The sequence below is a fragment of the Drosophila eugracilis genome, unplaced genomic scaffold (genome assembly GCF_018153835.1).
Source record: "Drosophila eugracilis isolate 14026-0451.02 unplaced genomic scaffold, ASM1815383v1 contig_952, whole genome shotgun sequence".
NCBI classification, from domain to species: Eukaryota; Metazoa; Arthropoda; class Insecta; order Diptera; family Drosophilidae; genus Drosophila; species Drosophila eugracilis.
Window position 1 is genome coordinate 645,930 of NW_024573870.1, and position 16,191 is coordinate 662,120.

General features: G+C 42.1%; 4 protein-coding genes across 10 annotated transcripts; 1 reads left to right on the forward strand and 3 right to left on the reverse strand.

Moving 5' to 3' along the window:
* Positions 1 to 180: 180 nt before the first annotated feature.
* LOC108107103 (fibroin heavy chain) lies at positions 181 to 2,900 on the reverse strand. Of its 3 annotated transcripts, none has more exons than XM_017214490.2 (5): positions 2,774 to 2,900; positions 2,221 to 2,233; positions 2,111 to 2,137; positions 520 to 1,924; positions 181 to 457 (listed from the first exon to the last, which is right to left on the reverse strand). In XM_017214490.2, exons 1-5 carry the CDS (start codon positions 2,820 to 2,822, stop codon positions 305 to 307), a joined length of 1,647 nt encoding a protein of 548 aa, XP_017069979.2. In that variant the 5' UTR covers positions 2,823 to 2,900; the 3' UTR covers positions 181 to 304. The 3 variants fall into 3 exon arrangements, with proteins under 3 accessions (XP_017069979.2, XP_017069978.2, XP_017069980.2); XM_017214489.2 differs by having other exon boundaries at positions 2,111 to 2,140; XM_017214491.2 differs by lacking the exon at positions 2,111 to 2,137.
* Positions 2,901 to 3,877: 977 nt separating this feature from the next.
* Positions 3,878 to 6,888, reverse strand: LOC108107168 (loricrin). Of its 3 annotated transcripts, none has more exons than XM_017214581.2 (6): positions 6,754 to 6,888; positions 5,234 to 5,341; positions 4,888 to 5,170; positions 4,702 to 4,776; positions 4,373 to 4,613; positions 3,878 to 4,235 (listed from the first exon to the last, which is right to left on the reverse strand). In XM_017214581.2, the coding sequence occupies exons 2-6, from the start codon at positions 5,292 to 5,294 to the stop codon at positions 4,011 to 4,013; spliced, it is 885 nt and encodes a 294-aa protein (XP_017070070.1). In that variant the 5' UTR covers positions 5,295 to 5,341; positions 6,754 to 6,888; the 3' UTR covers positions 3,878 to 4,010. The 3 variants fall into 3 exon arrangements, with proteins under 3 accessions (XP_017070070.1, XP_017070071.1, XP_017070072.1); XM_017214582.2 differs by lacking the exon at positions 6,754 to 6,888 and adding an exon at positions 6,482 to 6,625; XM_017214583.2 differs by lacking the exon at positions 4,702 to 4,776.
* A 189-nt stretch (positions 6,889 to 7,077) lies between these two features.
* LOC108107129 (peroxisomal acyl-coenzyme A oxidase 3) lies at positions 7,078 to 15,252 on the reverse strand. 3 transcript variants are annotated; one of them, XM_017214528.2, is made up of 6 exons: positions 15,240 to 15,252; positions 10,087 to 10,246; positions 8,808 to 9,731; positions 8,622 to 8,747; positions 8,221 to 8,566; positions 7,078 to 8,162 (listed from the first exon to the last, which is right to left on the reverse strand). In XM_017214528.2, exons 2-6 carry the CDS (start codon positions 10,219 to 10,221, stop codon positions 7,615 to 7,617), a joined length of 2,079 nt encoding a protein of 692 aa, XP_017070017.2. In that variant the 5' UTR covers positions 10,222 to 10,246; positions 15,240 to 15,252; the 3' UTR covers positions 7,078 to 7,614. The 3 variants fall into 3 exon arrangements, with proteins under 3 accessions (XP_017070017.2, XP_017070016.2, XP_017070015.2); XM_017214527.2 differs by having other exon boundaries at positions 15,129 to 15,251; XM_017214526.2 differs by having other exon boundaries at positions 15,125 to 15,251.
* On the forward strand, positions 10,662 to 12,699 carry LOC108107131. The gene is made up of 3 exons (XM_017214529.2): positions 10,662 to 11,495; positions 11,869 to 12,064; positions 12,123 to 12,699. The coding sequence occupies exons 1-3, from the start codon at positions 10,709 to 10,711 to the stop codon at positions 12,613 to 12,615; spliced, it is 1,476 nt and encodes a 491-aa protein (XP_017070018.2). The 5' UTR covers positions 10,662 to 10,708; the 3' UTR covers positions 12,616 to 12,699.
* Positions 15,253 to 16,191: the final 939 nt, after the last annotated feature.

The window sequence follows — 16,191 nt, forward strand, 5'->3', positions numbered from 1 at the left end:
ACGCCACTGGGATTAGCTGGTGTGTCCTGGTGGTTTTTGTATAGCTTTTTCTTGACTATTTCTTACCAGTATTCCCATTGTTATCATCAATCCCATTGTTATCATCAATCCCCAAAGATAACCTTGGGAATACTGGTAAGTAGACATTCTTCTTTCAACTTTTCCAAATAAAATATGTAATTTTGACATTTAAACACTTCATTTTACTTTCACATTGGCTTACAAAAACATTTGGAGGTAATTACGAAACACTCCCTAAGAACACGACAGGTTTCTAGTTTTGGATGCGAGTTTCAGTCGCCATTTACGAGTGAACACTGTGGGTGCCGATCTTGCCGTTGTCATCGACGGAGGCTGTGGCGGCATGGTATCCGTACTTCTTTCCGTTGATGTTGATATTCTCACTCTCACCGGTGGCCAGATCCTTGTAGTTGTTCACATTTCCATTGGAATCGAACTGAAATGGAAGAAAATATAAGTTTAAATATTTAATTTTTAATATTTATAAATAAGACTCACCGAGTTTTGGGAAGACCACTTGGACTGCTTCTCCCACTCCTTGGTCTGGAAGCCACTGCCTGAGTTACCGGCACCGACTCCGAATCCAGCTCCAAAGTTGCCCGATCCAGCCAACTGTTGTTGTTGGCCCAACAGGGATCCACTGAGCAGAGACTGCTGTCCGCCAACCTGTCCGCTCAGCAGAGATCCGTGGCTTCCGCCCAACAGGGAACCACTCAGCAGAGAGCCACTGCTTCCGGCGTTCAAGGCAGAGTTCAAGGAGCTGGCAGAGTTCAAGGAGCTGGCAGAGTTCAGGGAGCTGGCTGAGTTGAAGCCAAACTGTGAGCCGGCATTGAAGGCGCTGTTGTAGCCGGAGTTGAAGCCGGATTGCTGGGCAGATTGGAGGCCGGCGTTGAAGCCACTGCCAGATTGCACAAGATTGCCTGAGGTGGCCTGAGAGCTGGTTTGAGAGCCGGCTTGCTGACGGGCACCCTGATGAGCTTGGTTGACCAGGTGAGTCAGTTCACTGTTGTGGTTGGCGCCATATCCGGAATTCTGGCCGAAAGAGTTGCCAAACTGAGATGTGAAAGCGGCGTTGCTTCCAAAGTTTGAGGCGGCATTGCTGGCAAAGTTGCTACCGAAGTTAGAGGCGGAGTTCGATCCATAGATCAAGCGGCTGCTGGCCACTGGCTGCACGATCTGTGGTGCCGAGGCGGTGGTGGTGACCTTGCGCTGGTAGTAGTGTTCGGTTTGAACTGGAGTCTGCACTATCCGCTGGGTGGGTTGCGCGACAATGCGCTCTTCATGATGATAATAACGCTGTTCAGCGCCGGGAATGGTGTAGGTCACCTGCTGTGGGGTGCTCACAACCTTCTCGTGGCTGTAATACTCGGAAGAAGGAGCAGTCTGCACGGTTTGAACACCGCCACCGAAGTCCACCTTGTTGCCTGCATTGGAGTTCTCAGCAAACTCCACATTGCTGCCCACCTGGTGGGCGGCGGTGCTACCGAAGTTGGCTGCGGAGCTGGTCTGGAAGGCGGCGTTGCTGGAGAAAGATGAGCCAAAGGAGGCAGCATTCTGGGCACCGAAGGAGGCAGCGTTCTGGGAGCCGAAGGAGCCAGCATTCTGGGCACCAAAACCGGAACCGAAGGATCCAGTGCTTCCCACACCAACACCAGCCACATTCTCAACGGCACCACCTGCACCGCCAGCGCTGGCACCTTCAGCGGATTCAGTTGCACCCACCACGTCGTAGGAGCCCTCCAGTTTGCCCAGGTTAGCAGATCCATCAACCTGACCAGAAAATCCTCCGAAGCCACCGCCTAAGCTACCTCCGAAGCCACTTCCATAGCCGCCTCCAAAGCTTCCATCGTAACCGGAATTCTTGCGTGCCTGCTCCACCGCCTGCTGGTGGGAACTGTAGTGGCTAGATAATCAAGGAATAAACTTAGTTAACTTTTTTTACAAAAATAATACAACAATTTCATAAATTATTATTAATTCGAATTAATTTCGATTGGAATTTTGAAGTGCCATGCCAGCCAATGGGGAAATTTCAATTTTTTGTAATCAAAAAAAGAAAAATCTTTAACATTTGCCACCAGGCACTTACCGAGAGTGAAAACTGTCGCGTTTGAATCTACTTTGAGTGTAAATAATATTATATAACAAAAACAGACCATTAGTTTTGGAAACAATTACAAAGTCCACAAGCCAACTTACCTTGCCTGGAAATCTGTAATGATAAACAAGAAAAATCTATTAGATTCCTGGCAGATAATACAAAAGATTTTAGCAAATATATATTTTTAAATGTCTAAATCTTAATCTAAATCATATACCTAATCTTGAGAAATAAGATAAACTTCTAATAATAAATGTTTCCTTTACAAAAAGTATTTAAACTTTACTTCTGCTTTTTGAATTCACATCTCAACCTCTAACTTTCAAAATTTATTTTCGTTTGATAAAGTTCGTCCTTTTTCAAACTGCGTATTCCCAAAAATATAATGCTAATATACCCCTTCAAAAGATTTACAATCTCTTATCGCTGCACGCGCTACATTCTCAGAAAATTACACAATTTCCCAAGGTGTTGTGTAAAAATTTCATTCAGGAAAAACCCAAAAGTCGCTGACGACACTCGGAAGCAGCAGATAAGCAGCTGATAAGCAGCCTCAAAAAACTTTTGCCAGATCCGCAGGATTTCAAAAACACTCTTAACATATATTGTTTGCATTTTTAAGGAGCTTTCAATTGAGGAAAATTTCAATACCTCCACAGACCACACCCAGACAGAGGGCCAAAATCAGCAGCTTATTCATTTTGGTTAATTTTACTTTTAACTTTTGTCCGGAAAAACGTTCGGCACTCGCGATTTAAATTGTACTGATGCAATCGAGCGGATGAAGCTCAGCTTTAAAGCCTCCGAATTGGTGATGATAAGAATCATATATATATATATATATATGTATAACTCAGACTTGAACTGATTGATTTCTGACCTACAGATTATTCCACATAGACATCGAATTGGAGCTCGGAATTAGTGCAGAAAGCCGAATGCTGAAAGTTACTTGCGACATCATCAGAACTGGCGGAACCTTGCTCAAGAGGCATATACTATATAGTTGCCATGTACGACACTGAGCATTATCGCTTTATACTGATTGCTTACAAACATATATAGCAAAACGATTATAGGTGGAAGACAATGGTAATGAGCTCACTTTGAACTTAGAAAAAACTGTGACCAAGGTGAAGGAATATATAAAGACAACCTTGGGCTCTGGCTCAAATTCAGGAAGTAATAATTTCGCTTTTCGACGTGTTTGAAAAATAAACTAGCCTCTGGAAACTGTGTTGTCATGAGTTTTGTAAACAATATTGCGTTTTACGATAGAAAAACATGGAAATCTATAGTCTGGTTAATCTAATCGGCAGATCAGTTATTCTATGAAAATTGAAAACAAAAAGTTTTACTTTTTGATAAAGTTAGTGGCAATATTCTTTTAGATATTTTCTGTAAACACCTCCAGTTCTTGTCTGCCGTTCCACTCAATCTCAAACAAATAATAAGATCTTGAAATTTAGCCACTTTATATTGAAATTTTCAATGAGATAGATTAGTCCCGGTGACCTCTGAACCTCTCATCCGTTCACCGTAAAATGAAAACAAAGAAACAAAATAAAAAGCAATACAAATAATCTTTTAAAATAAATAAAAAAATTCGACTCTATGTATAACAATTGAATGCCACATAATCAAGGTCAAAATATATATTTAAACGAACTTAGCATAGAGAGAGCGTAACTTTCTAATCAAAGAAAGCTCTGAATTAGGAAACCTCTCCTCATCCGATAAGAAAGTCAGTGAATATAAAATAAAATACATATATATTTATATATTTTGTTTACACATATTAAATGGGTTCGGTTTGCTTCGTCAGACCGGAGTAAGTATTAGCCTAGCCACCAGAAGGTGTCGGAGGAAGGATATCCTTCGATTTTCTTTAAGAGTGCACCGAGTACGAGGTGACCTTTCCATTGTCGTTGACCGTGGTCTGGGCGCCACGTCGGCTGGTTCCGTCTCCATTGCTATGGCTGTAGGATGACACTGAGACACCCTTGTAGCCGCCACCACCACCGCCACCGCCTCCTCCGGAGCTGCTGGAACTGGAGAACGAGGAGCCGCCACCACTTCCGCCTCCAAAGCGATTCACGATGTTGGGCGAGGCCTGTAGATAAGGAATTTAAATTAGTTTATTTACAGATTTATTTCTATGGTAAATATAACTGAAATGATTTTTAATTTGCAGATTAAATCAAAGTTAAATTAAGTTCCTTTCGAAATGAACAAAAGGTAATCCCTTACCGGATTGGCTGGGTTAATAAAGGCCGTCTGGCGATAGCCATTGGGTCCGATGGAGCCCGAGGCGGAGGCATAGCTTGGTGCATAGCGATGTGAGTTATAGGAAGATCCACCATACGATCCAGATCCAGATCCGGTGCCCGAGCTCGAACTCGAACTCGAGCTCGAACCTCCCCGATAACGATTCTGGCGGACTAGATTGTCATGGTAGGCCTGCTGGGCGGCAATCTGTTGCTGGATGCGACTGCAAAGGATAAATGATTAGTATATACTAAACAAATAGGTCCGTAAATTAGTATTTAGTTAGTTAAAGACTATCTAAAGGTAATTACATATCGTTGTCGTCGACTAGAGAAGCATCCGCAGATGCATAAGCATTGCCAGCAGTGGCCAGACCCGTTATAGCTCTACAGGAATAGATAGATTCAAGCGTTAGGTTAACCCTTAGCCACCCAATATATGACTACCCAAGCACAACCCCAAGCCATTACAATTCCAGGAATAAGATCAAAACTTACTGTTGGTTGGCGTAGTTCTGGGCCAGGATGTGATTCGTTAGCTGCTGGTGGAAAAGATACGGATCGATGATGCCAAAGTTGGGCGAGCTGCCACCATAGTCATCGTAATCGTAGTAACCACCACCACCTCCACCGCCAGTACCCACATAGCTGCTATGTCCAATGCCTCCACCGCCGCTGTTATACGATCCAGTATAGCCACCAGCTCCTCCACCACTACTGGCATAACCTCCGGCATAACCTCCGGCATAGGCACGGCGTCTCCGGGTTGGTCCAGTGTTGGCTGAAAGAGAAGAATCAGAGTCATTATTCAGGAAATCATTCAAATATTTATGAGTTTACTTACCTCCAGATGATTCTTCATTCAGAGCACTCATCACCACACAAATAAGCAGAAGTTTCCACATCTTACTTAACTGACATCTGCGTATGCCAAAATCGTTTTGACTTTGAGCTGTGGGTGGGGTTGAGTGGTGTAAAAAACAAAGAAATCATTAAGAACTGGTTTTTAAAATTAGTGTAAATAGAACTTGTTTGCGAGCAGCGATGCATATTTTAGAGCCTATTAACTTAGTCGGAATGTAGGACTAAAGCGGAAATGAATATACTCGCAGCTGGATGACAAGATGACTTAGACTTATATAAGATCTGATCTGAAGTTTGCCTAGTAGCATCTGCTAATGACTGGGATCTGCTGGCTCATTGTTTCCAGATACTTTCCCAACCATTGTCATTAGCCTGGCCGTAGGGCAGAATCCATAAATCCGCTTGCATAAGCCGGTAATCTGTGCGGGAAGTGATGAAGGATGGGGGATGCACTCGCAGTAATCGATTCTTGGATGCCTAACCGAGGGTCATTGGCTTGACTGCATCCCCCCGTTCCGGCCTAACCAGCCACGATATATTTACACCCCCAGAGTCGGCAATTACAAGCATTTCATATATATTTTCCAGAGCCCAACCCACAAACTAATTGGCTTTACACGATTTTTCAATAATGAATTGGCGAAAAGAAATCACGGAGCCGGTGGGAAGTTAACGGGCAGAGGGAAGAGGGCCTGGCCAAGCATATCGAAAACAGAAAACCCCAAAATGTAAATTAATGGATCCCCATATGACTTGGTATTTTATTGACTACTGCAAAAGCCAAAGCCAAAGGCGGGAAAGAGAAGAACAAACCGGTTCTCACTAATTTGTTCAGAGTTTAGAAATTGATATTGAATGTTTTTGTTGAATTATTTTGTTTTGTTTTTTTTTTTTCCCTCCGCCAGTGTCATCTGCCACATATATATTTTTGGTGCGCCATTTATATTTCAATTTGTTACCCCTTTTGTTTGTCATTTTTTACAGAAGTTTATCAAGTTGCCATTAAGATCGGGGATTTTTTGCATTTAGCAATTGGGGTGTTCTAATTGAATAACTTTTGAAGCCCAGCAACCGGTCTCGGAATGATTAATAATTTTCTTATATTTTTTTTTTTATAAGTACATAAAATATTAATAATTAACAACTTTTTGCACGACTCTGGGGAAACAAAGGAACTCATCTGAGGAGCACTACCGATGAACGAACGTGTTTTGTTTTTAGTCCGACCCTGACTTTGATGATCACCGAACTGTTTCAATGCGAACTTCCATACAACATCATTAAAAAATCTCACTGATAAGAACGACTAATATACAGCACATACACTTCCCAGTACGGAACCAAAACTGCGCCACAAATTGGCAAAACTATCAATGTTATATTGCCGAGATCGCCGGGAGAGGGGACTTTTGTATATATTTGGCAGATAGAGAATCCCAAACAGTTCTCAGTTCTCATAAAAAGAGATACAGAAACATACACACAGCGAGCGCGACTCACTTGATTTGTTTATGATTCGATTCTTGACCAGTTTTATTTGTTTTTCGATCTCGGGGCTCACTCGGGGCTTCACTCTCGCACTCTCCGATCTTCTTCACTGGGCGACAACTGGGCAACGTCTGACTCGTATCAGGTGGGTCCAGGTCCTCTTATAAACGATCGGTTACCTGTGGATTGACCCGCAGCCGATGACGACGCCGCGATGACATCTGACTAGAGAGTCTCGTACCGCTTACCGAATCACTCGCCGCGGGGATTTATTATTAATGTTAAGAAAAGGGAGGCTCGATAGCTAGTAAAATTTGAATAAAAAATAGGTATTTTGTTTCTTCTTTCTGATATAACTTTTAGGTCAATATACTATCTTTTTTAGTATGAGCTAAAAAAGCTTAAAGAAAATCATCAACTTTTTAACATTGCAAAAAAGTATTTAGGTTTGTGTCACTTTCTTATTCAAGCTTACTAATTGCATTTTCATCTTTAACTACCTCTTTTTACTTTATTTAAAAACAATTTTATTAACTCTAGACACCTTTTTAGGAAAAGTAACATTGAAACCTTTATCTGTTTTTCTTTTACATTTTATTTAACTCATTTTATACATTTCACTTTAACTCATTTTAACGTAAACTAGTAACAGATTTCATCTTACAATACTCGAATGTATGATATAGTTGGTATATGATAAAAAAAACGTTTTACTAGGATCGTTGCGAATGTAGCTTGCCATAATACCTGATCACCATTGAGGCAACAACAATTAGAATTAAACTTGGTTTGCTTCGCGCCAGCCGAACGCTTCAGTTTCCAAGTCAGGCACTTGTCTTCATCCTCGTCTCCTGGACAACTCGGTGGGAATCCTTAAAGTTTTGATTGAGCCCTCGGTAGAATGACATCACGCCACCAGGAGGGCCGTTGGAAGGCCCCCTCATTGGTCATAAATTCATTTTGCAAATTCTCATAAAGCAGACCATCGGCCCGGGCAATAACCGAATTCAGGGCAAAATCGGGTGGCGAAATGGCATCTGCTATGCTCACAGCCATATCCTTCAGTTTGAGGCAACTATCCAATAGCAGATGACGCACTGCAGCCGAGAAATCCCGACTAGCAAAGCCACCCACATAAAAGCTGGTCATATGCTTCTCCAGCAGCCACATGGCATAGACATCGAACAGCAGCCGAAGCACTGAGGCATATGTGGCCTCCACTTTTAGTTTACTAACATGATCCACATAGCTCGTCAGGGCATAGTACTCTGCATAGGCTAAAGACAACTCCCGAGCTCCGGCCACCTGGGAGTTGTTTCTGGCCTCAAAGCGACTGTTTCCCGCTGCCAACTGGCCGTTGATGTGATCTGTGGTTTGAGCCATCAAATGGCACAACAGCCACTCGTAGCACCTGAGGGAGACTGAAAGGGAAAAGAACTCATTATTTAAGGAATCTATATATTATTTTTATTCACTCACATTGCCAACTGGTTATCGGAGTCTTCTGCACCAAGGATGCATAATTAAGGGCAAGCAATTCCTTTCGTTGCTCCAGGAACTTCACACTGCCAATGGGCGTCTCCAGTTGCTTGGCGCTCCACTGGCGAAGCAACCAGTTGGAAGCCTGTTGTCCCAGCACATTGTTATCGCCCTCGTAGGTACACAGGGGATCATGATCAGTGCGCATCTTACCAAGTTTAGCCGCTGCCAAATAGCCATGACCACCACAAGCCTCACGAGCTTCCTGGATGGCATCCCGAGCTGACCAAGTTATCAAAGGCTTCGAAGAAGAGATCAAGGCATGGATCTCCGCAGCATTCTGAGTCTAAAATATTTCTTTCATTAGATTTAATATAAGTTAAGATACTAAGAAAGCTTACCAAAATATCAAAACCATTGGAATCCGCCTGGGAACGGGCTATGATCTCCATGTACGTGTTGGTCAGCTCTTCAGTGGCGATCTTTTGGACGCAGGCAGCTGCCAGATAGGGGAAGATGCGATATTGCTGGGATTGGAATAAAAATGGGTTAGTATAATCATAATTCATTTTAAAGATCTTACTTACATGCAGTTGGTACTCCAAGATGGCCATCTCCTCGCCTTGTCGCTCTGGGCCAAATTGCTTTCGCACGGCGGCATAACGAACAGCGATTACGGCGGCACTACACAAGGTATTAGCCGATTCCTGCATTATGCCTATGCGTCCGGCGGAGAAGCTTTCGAGTGCTGCTCCAAGAACCTTGCCTGGTTCGGTAAATACACTTTCGTAAACCCCTTCCGGCGTTACGTCACTGGTGCGGTTGAGGAGATTGTCGCGGGGAATGCGATAGTTGGTGAACACCACAAAGCCATTGTCAATGCCATTCAGACCAGACTTCTCTCCAATATCGCCAACCAGGACTCCGGGATACGAAAGCAGTGTGTTGGGATCACGAATGGGAATCAGGAAACCATGAAGCCCATGATTCTCACCATCAGCTGTGTAGAGATTGGCAAAAGTCATGGCCACAGTGGCAGTTTTACCCAGGTTTCCCACCCAACATTTAGCGGCCTCAAAGTCGGGAGTGTTGATCACAAACTCCTGGGTATTGGGATCATAGGTGGCCGTCGTCCGAATGCTCTTCGTATTACTGCCATGCGAAAGCTCCGTGATGGCCAGACAGGTGATCACTTCCCGATTCCAAGCAGCCTCGATATATTTTGTGTGCTTTTCAGTGCCCATGGCACGAATGGCATTGTTGAATAAACCCACGCCCAAAGCAATCTTCACCGATAAGCTGGGTGAATAGCAGGCCAATGCCTCGTTGATGTACATCAAGTACTTGGTCTTTGCAGAGAAACTCAATTTTTCGATCTCCTTGGGCACCAAATCCAAGTGCTTCATGCGATTCACCTGCATGGCGCAAAGGCGCTTCTGCTCGTCCATTGGCAGCGTTCGGGAGGAGTGGGCAAAAAGGGGATCATTTTCCAGGCAGCGCCAGACTTTGTACTGAGAATTAAAAAGGATTCGTAATTAAGAACTTAATTGATTTCTACATTTCTTTAACATCTCAGAGAAAACACAAAAAAAAACCATTATTTTAGACATTTTTTGTCTGGATTTCAGTTTAAAAAACAAATTTCTTAAATTAATTTGTCACAGCTGCACTTTATATTGTTACTAAGCGTCATGGTAGAAATTAATTTTAAAATTCTATAACCAATTATTGGATAACAACATCAATGTATTGACTGTATTGAGTCTAGAAAGTTAAGCCAAATCTCAACGACATGATAAGCTGTTATGTAAGGCAAAAACCTCATCCATTACTACTTCACTTTATAAGAGATAGCAACCCACTTACCTTAATACGCAATCCCTGTTCCTTTTCAAAAATCAGGCGCAATCGTTTCCAGTCGAAATTGGCCCTCTTTCGGTATACGGCCAAGGGACCGCCGTTGGGAAGATCGGGAATGAAGCTCGTGTCCTCGCTGGCCATTGTGTGATTTTATTTGATTTGATTTCTACGAACAAAAGGAAGTGGAAAATTTGGCGGATCAGTGGAGTTGTTGACGATCGAGAGGCTACAGAACGTATGCGATCTAAAGCGAATGCTTAAATGGCCTAAACCGAACAGACAGCACAGCCAACAAGTGGAGCACTCGAACTGTTTTATCTGGAAGCGTGCAGTCAACTGAAGCCGTAGAAAGGAAAACGTCAAGAGGTTAGTTTTGGAGGCACTAAACAGTTGATAAGCAGTTTTACGACTACTGATCCTAGATAACTAAAGATAAGAACCGTTTACATTAAACTGCCAATACAAGTTTCCGAACCACTGGGAATAGTTTAAGTACGGTCTTAAACCAAAAATTAAACTGTTTCCATGTTTTCTGCTAAAGTTTTCCTTGATATTAATGTAATACATTCGAAAATAAAACATTCACCAAAACAAATGTATACACATTTTTGAGACTTAATCGAAGATCATGAACACTGCGTTTCAGAATGAGAAGGTGCGGATTACGCGCCAGGTGAAGCGAAATCTTCCGCATCGAAATTTCCGAGAGATCAACTTCGATCGCCAGACCATAAGGGAAGGTATTAAGCCACTGACATACGACGAGGCTCGACGACTTAAGGGTCCTGTTTTCGAGGCCCTGGAGGATGAGTTACGTCGTGCGGGATGTACCATGCTGCCGGAATTTCTGCACTGTCTGGCCACCAAAGAGCAGGGACTTTTCGAGAGTCTTAACATCAGGGAACGGCTATCTGATGACTCGGAATTGCTCTACGGAATGGTGGATCGTCTCCGAGATGCCGAACTGGCAGTTTGCTTGAACAAACATCGTGGCCTGAAACAGTGTTTCACTTTGTTTTTCGAGACAATGCAGCTGCTGGAGCCGTATCGCCAGAAATACGGATACGCCCTGGTGTCCCTAAATGAGCACATTATCTCTCTATGCCACAATATCGAAGGTCAAGAACGTGACGCCGCAGAATATATATCGCGTATCTACTACTCCTACGCCATGTATCTTGTGAACACAGGTCAGCGTGTCTCTGCTATCAAATATCTGCAAATTGCCATGGATCTTGTGAGAGGTCACGTCTGGACCGCAGAGGTGGGAATGCCCGCTGGCAGCCTTACGCTCCACGAGTTGGTGGCCCAGAATCTAGCCAGGCAACTGCTCATCCAAGGCAAGGCAATTGTACGACAACATCCAGAGGACGCTGTGGCCATGGCCCGTCGGGCGACAGTCCTTATAGCGGAAAGTAAGTGAGTACCATCATGCGATTTATATTTTTATGATTTTATTTATCAGTCAGCCTTAAAAAGATTTATTAAGCTCATTAAAATAGGGCTTGCCAAAGGTTATGCTTATTTATGATTTTTGAAACCACCTGCAAGGGTATTTATGATAAAAACAAATCATAAACAAGTTTAAAGTTATTTGCAAATGATAAATGGGCGTGACCTTTTATTGCTTAATTATTTTTTAATGGTTAATTTATGGTCCTTATATTAAACTTCAAAGAGATAACTCTCTCTGGGCCTGTAAAATCCAATTTCTTGGAAGAACTTATTTTGTTTATAGTTTAAGCAATAAAATAAAATTCGGTATCATATTTCTAATCAAACATTCAGTTGGCAGAGAAAAGAACATGGAAATCTTTTGTGATACCTTTCTTGAGCGAGCCTACTTCCTGATGGAGATTGGAAACTACAACTCGGCTCAGCAGTGTCTGGACCAAATCCGCACCCAGGTCTTGGCCTGCACCGAGTACCGCTTTGTCAAGCTTAACATTAAGTACTATTTGTTTCAAGGGCAATGCTCCGAAATGTAAGTAAACCATTCTTTTGATACCACTAAATGTAAGGTAAAACTTTCCCTAAAAAAGCTTCGAACACGTGGACAAAGCCATTTCCTCTTACAAGCGTGCTCTCCGCTTGTCCCGTCTCTACACCCATCGGGATCTGGAAGCAAAGATTCTGCTACATCTGGGAAAGATCTTCGCCAAGGATACTCAAATGACGAGTATTGCAAAGAAGTGCTACGAGCATGCCAAACGCATCTACGTGGACTTCAACGATCAGCACAGCCGCAAGATGGCCAATTATCTTCAGGCCAAGTTAATGGCCGACGAGATAACACCACTCTACATGGCAATGCTGAAGTCTTCTACTACACGCTACTGTGCCTTCTTCAATCTACGTCAGTGGAAAAATCGCTGTCGTCCTTTCTGGAAACGACTGGGTGATGAGATTATCAAACAGGAAACGGATAGCATTTACTGCCTGCTGGATGAGGAGAACGAGGATCCTGGCCACGAAGTGGCTCTTTACGACGATGTCGATCTCAAGACATTCAAGCTGGCCGAGGGAGACATCTGAGTTAGCAAAACTCCCTTTTGAGTTTAGAAAATTGAATCGTTTAATGTGAATTAATGTTAGATTAAAATTGTTACAGCAAGCAAAGGATATCTTTTGAGAAAATATCAACTAGTAAGAGATTATACTAGAAAGGGAGTTATCCCCTTTGTTTGGTAACTTGTTGACCATCTGACTAAGCTTCTTTGCACGCTTCCGACAAATGTCTACCACTCATTGGGGCTATGGAATCCCCTTGTTGAGGTGTTGCCATAAATGCCCCGAGTACTTAAGCATATTGAAGATTATTAAATCTTGAGAAGAATGCAAGTAATTATTGACTCTCGATAACTGCGGTATTTGATCACGCATTCGCCCCGTATTGCAAGGCTATCTTTGGAATACAAATGGAGTTACGTGAACTGGAGACCACACGGTTATTCAAGTACCCAAAAGCCCCGAACATGGACTGGTCATGCGGTAGTAATATTAAAAAGTATTAGCTCCTAAAACAGAAAGTATCAATGGTGGGAATATCATCGATATGGATAATCTTGTTAGATTTTAAGTCCCAGACATTTCGACACTTTCAATTGCTATTGACCATCTTATCTTTTGTATTTTTCACTTATGCGTCACATTAATACGCATATATGGACTTTGATTTGGCCACTTAAAGAGTTCTAAGAAGTCGAATTAATATGATAAGACTTATCTGTTATCTATAATTTTGAACAATTGCTTGGTCATGATTTCCCCGAGACACCATTCTGGTTCATTTTGACAACAAACATTTGTCCATCGAATTTATCTAATTTGTAGCACATGTTTCGTTTTCATGCTCTGATAAAAGCGGCAGCGAATGGCCGATTCGGTGTCAGCCCTTGGCTAATTATAACAATTATCAATAATTATACCAGCAAGCCTCGCAGTCACAGTGATAAGTTCTTATTGTCTAGGTTCGGGAACTTTTCAACTTGACGAAATGGTCGAGTAAGCGACCATAAACCGGTTTAATGGATCTCTCAGAATGTTTACTGCCGCACTTAATTAGCACAACTCAATTCGCAATCTCAGATATGTACTCGTACCCAAGTGTCCCCCACAATCTAAATTTGCGTAATCACGAGGAAACAGCGCTCCACTCAAAATTATTTGCTTGCACTCGACTCGAATTTAAGAAAGCAATGTTAAGGCATTTGAAAAGTAAAGAAAATAAATTATAATTTTAAGCGGAAACTGAAGTTGATAAACGTAAAAAGGGGCGTGTGTTTGTATTATTAAAAGAAAAGGGGGAATCTTGTTTACTTTGCAGCTTAAATCCAAACCAACTCATAAAATTAGAGAAAAACCCAAAAACTGATAACAGTTGGAGCAGCACTGAACAGCTGGCCGGCAAAGTAATAGTCAAACTTTTGGCTTACGTGATAAGCCCGCTCGAAATTTGTGGCCAGGTGAGGTTGTAATGAGCAAAACCCATTAGTCCCGACCCAATCGCTGTTGCGTGCCGGTCGAAATTGTCACAATTTGTTGGTCACCACCACCCTATCATGTGGGGGTTTCTATTTGTGAGTCAACCTTGAACATGAAAATAGCCGCAGTTTTATATTTATAAATACACTACGCGTATACACTCTTCCCTTTTCGATCAATCAAACTGGAGCTGGACGACCCGAGCGACTTTTTTGTTAAATGAATTACAATGCAATTTGCAGCGGCTAATTTCACTTTTATTTACACACACACACACCCCAGACAAATTAGCGCACAATCAACACTCTGGCACAGAGGGCCCTCAATTGTGGCCTCATCAAGCCCCAATTGAGGCGGATAACATGGCACAGTGAAAGGTTCCATTTATGGAAGTACTTCAATGATTCACTGAACTCAAAAAGTATATTTATAAAACTGATTCTTAATAAAACCGCACATTAAAAGCATAATTAAATGAATTTGTCACACTTTATCGCTTCTTAAAATACATTTCGAAAGTTAACTATTTGAGTATCATTTCACTTTAAATTTGTTTATCTTTTATAAATGCGTAAAGTTGGAATAACACATTTATTTTTAGTTATTCAAATTATTTTATTATCTACATTTGACACATTTATGGCCAATTTCTTTCACCAAATTTCACTGTACTAAAGGCCAACACACCCTGTATCCGATTTGTTTGGCTAAGGACTCGGTTTCTGTTTCTGGGCTGGCTCATATTACATCACCGCGAAGACAACAAGTAGGTAGGAACACGGCACTGTTTTTTGCCCATAGGGCGGGAGAGAGAAAAGTCAAAAGAAACGGAGTCAGAAACTCAGTTTCTGGGCCACGTGAGAGATGCTCTCATTGCTCATCTGTATGCGAAACACCAACCTGTGGCTCTTCTTTTCTTTTATTTTTGGCCCTACCTTTATCTTTTCTTTTTTATTATTATTTTTCCCGGGGGAATTTCGGTCTGATTAGATCCGAAAAATGAAAACTCTTAACCGACTGAGCTCATGGAATAATGGCAATTAAACAAAATTATACATACACACCCACGAAAGCGGAATTTCAAAGAGAACCGAGAACAACAACAACCGGCACACGACCGCGAGAGAATTGAGAATCGGGAAGCGGAATACTGGAGAATTGGGGAAACTACGAACCGACACGGCCAACTGATGGGAAGTGAATGAGCGGAGCAGAGCGAGAATAACGCCGCCTGATTCATCAAAGTATGGGAACCCTACGGTCTTTCATAGGGGCGAGTCCCACACGCACACCTAGAGAAATCCTGAGGGGTTATTGAATTTTGAATTATATGTATAATTCATTTTTAAAATTAATTCTAATAACAAAAGCAAGGACTTATTCTCTGAACTTTGCTTTGAAAGTACTTCTCATCTTTTAAACTCAACTGTTTTAGCTTTTGAGATTTTTTCTTCAGTGCACTCGATTCTCTCTTCCGTCTCTTTGAATGATTTGCGGGGGGCATTGGTGGGGTGTGGGCAGTGGTTCGCTGAGAGCTGGCCAAGATTCTTCTTCTTCTTCTTCACATTCTGCCTCAATGTCAAGTGGCTGTTGTCAGAGTGAGAAGGCAACAGAACCGTGGTTAACCGGCCGGCATCGTTGTACATTTGTGTGGGTGAGTATAGTATCCAAAAGTATCGGGGAGTGTGAGCGAGATGTGCAAAGATGTTAATGCGCAAACAAGATACAGAAAGTGGGAAACTACGTGTGGGTTGGAGTCTCGGCTAACGGCCTTATCAAGGCTGTCCTTGGCCTTAAAGAGATTTATTTCGATTTTGCAATTCTTCAGGTTATTAAACATTTCAAGTATGTTTAAAAAAAGAAAATAACTGTTTTTATATTATTTATGGATAATAGGTTCATAAAGGATTTTCAAAGAAAGGGCGCCATTAGAAATCAGAGATCTAGAATTTTACTATAATAAACTAACGCCCAAAAGTAGACTACGTCACACTTGCAAACACAAGCTGTAAAATTTGTTTCCAAAATTATAGCCAAAATTTGTTTCCAAAATTATAGCCAAAACACAAGGAAAAAAATTTTCCCACAGAGGATGTACCTTGAGATTTGAAATAGAAAACACGGAAC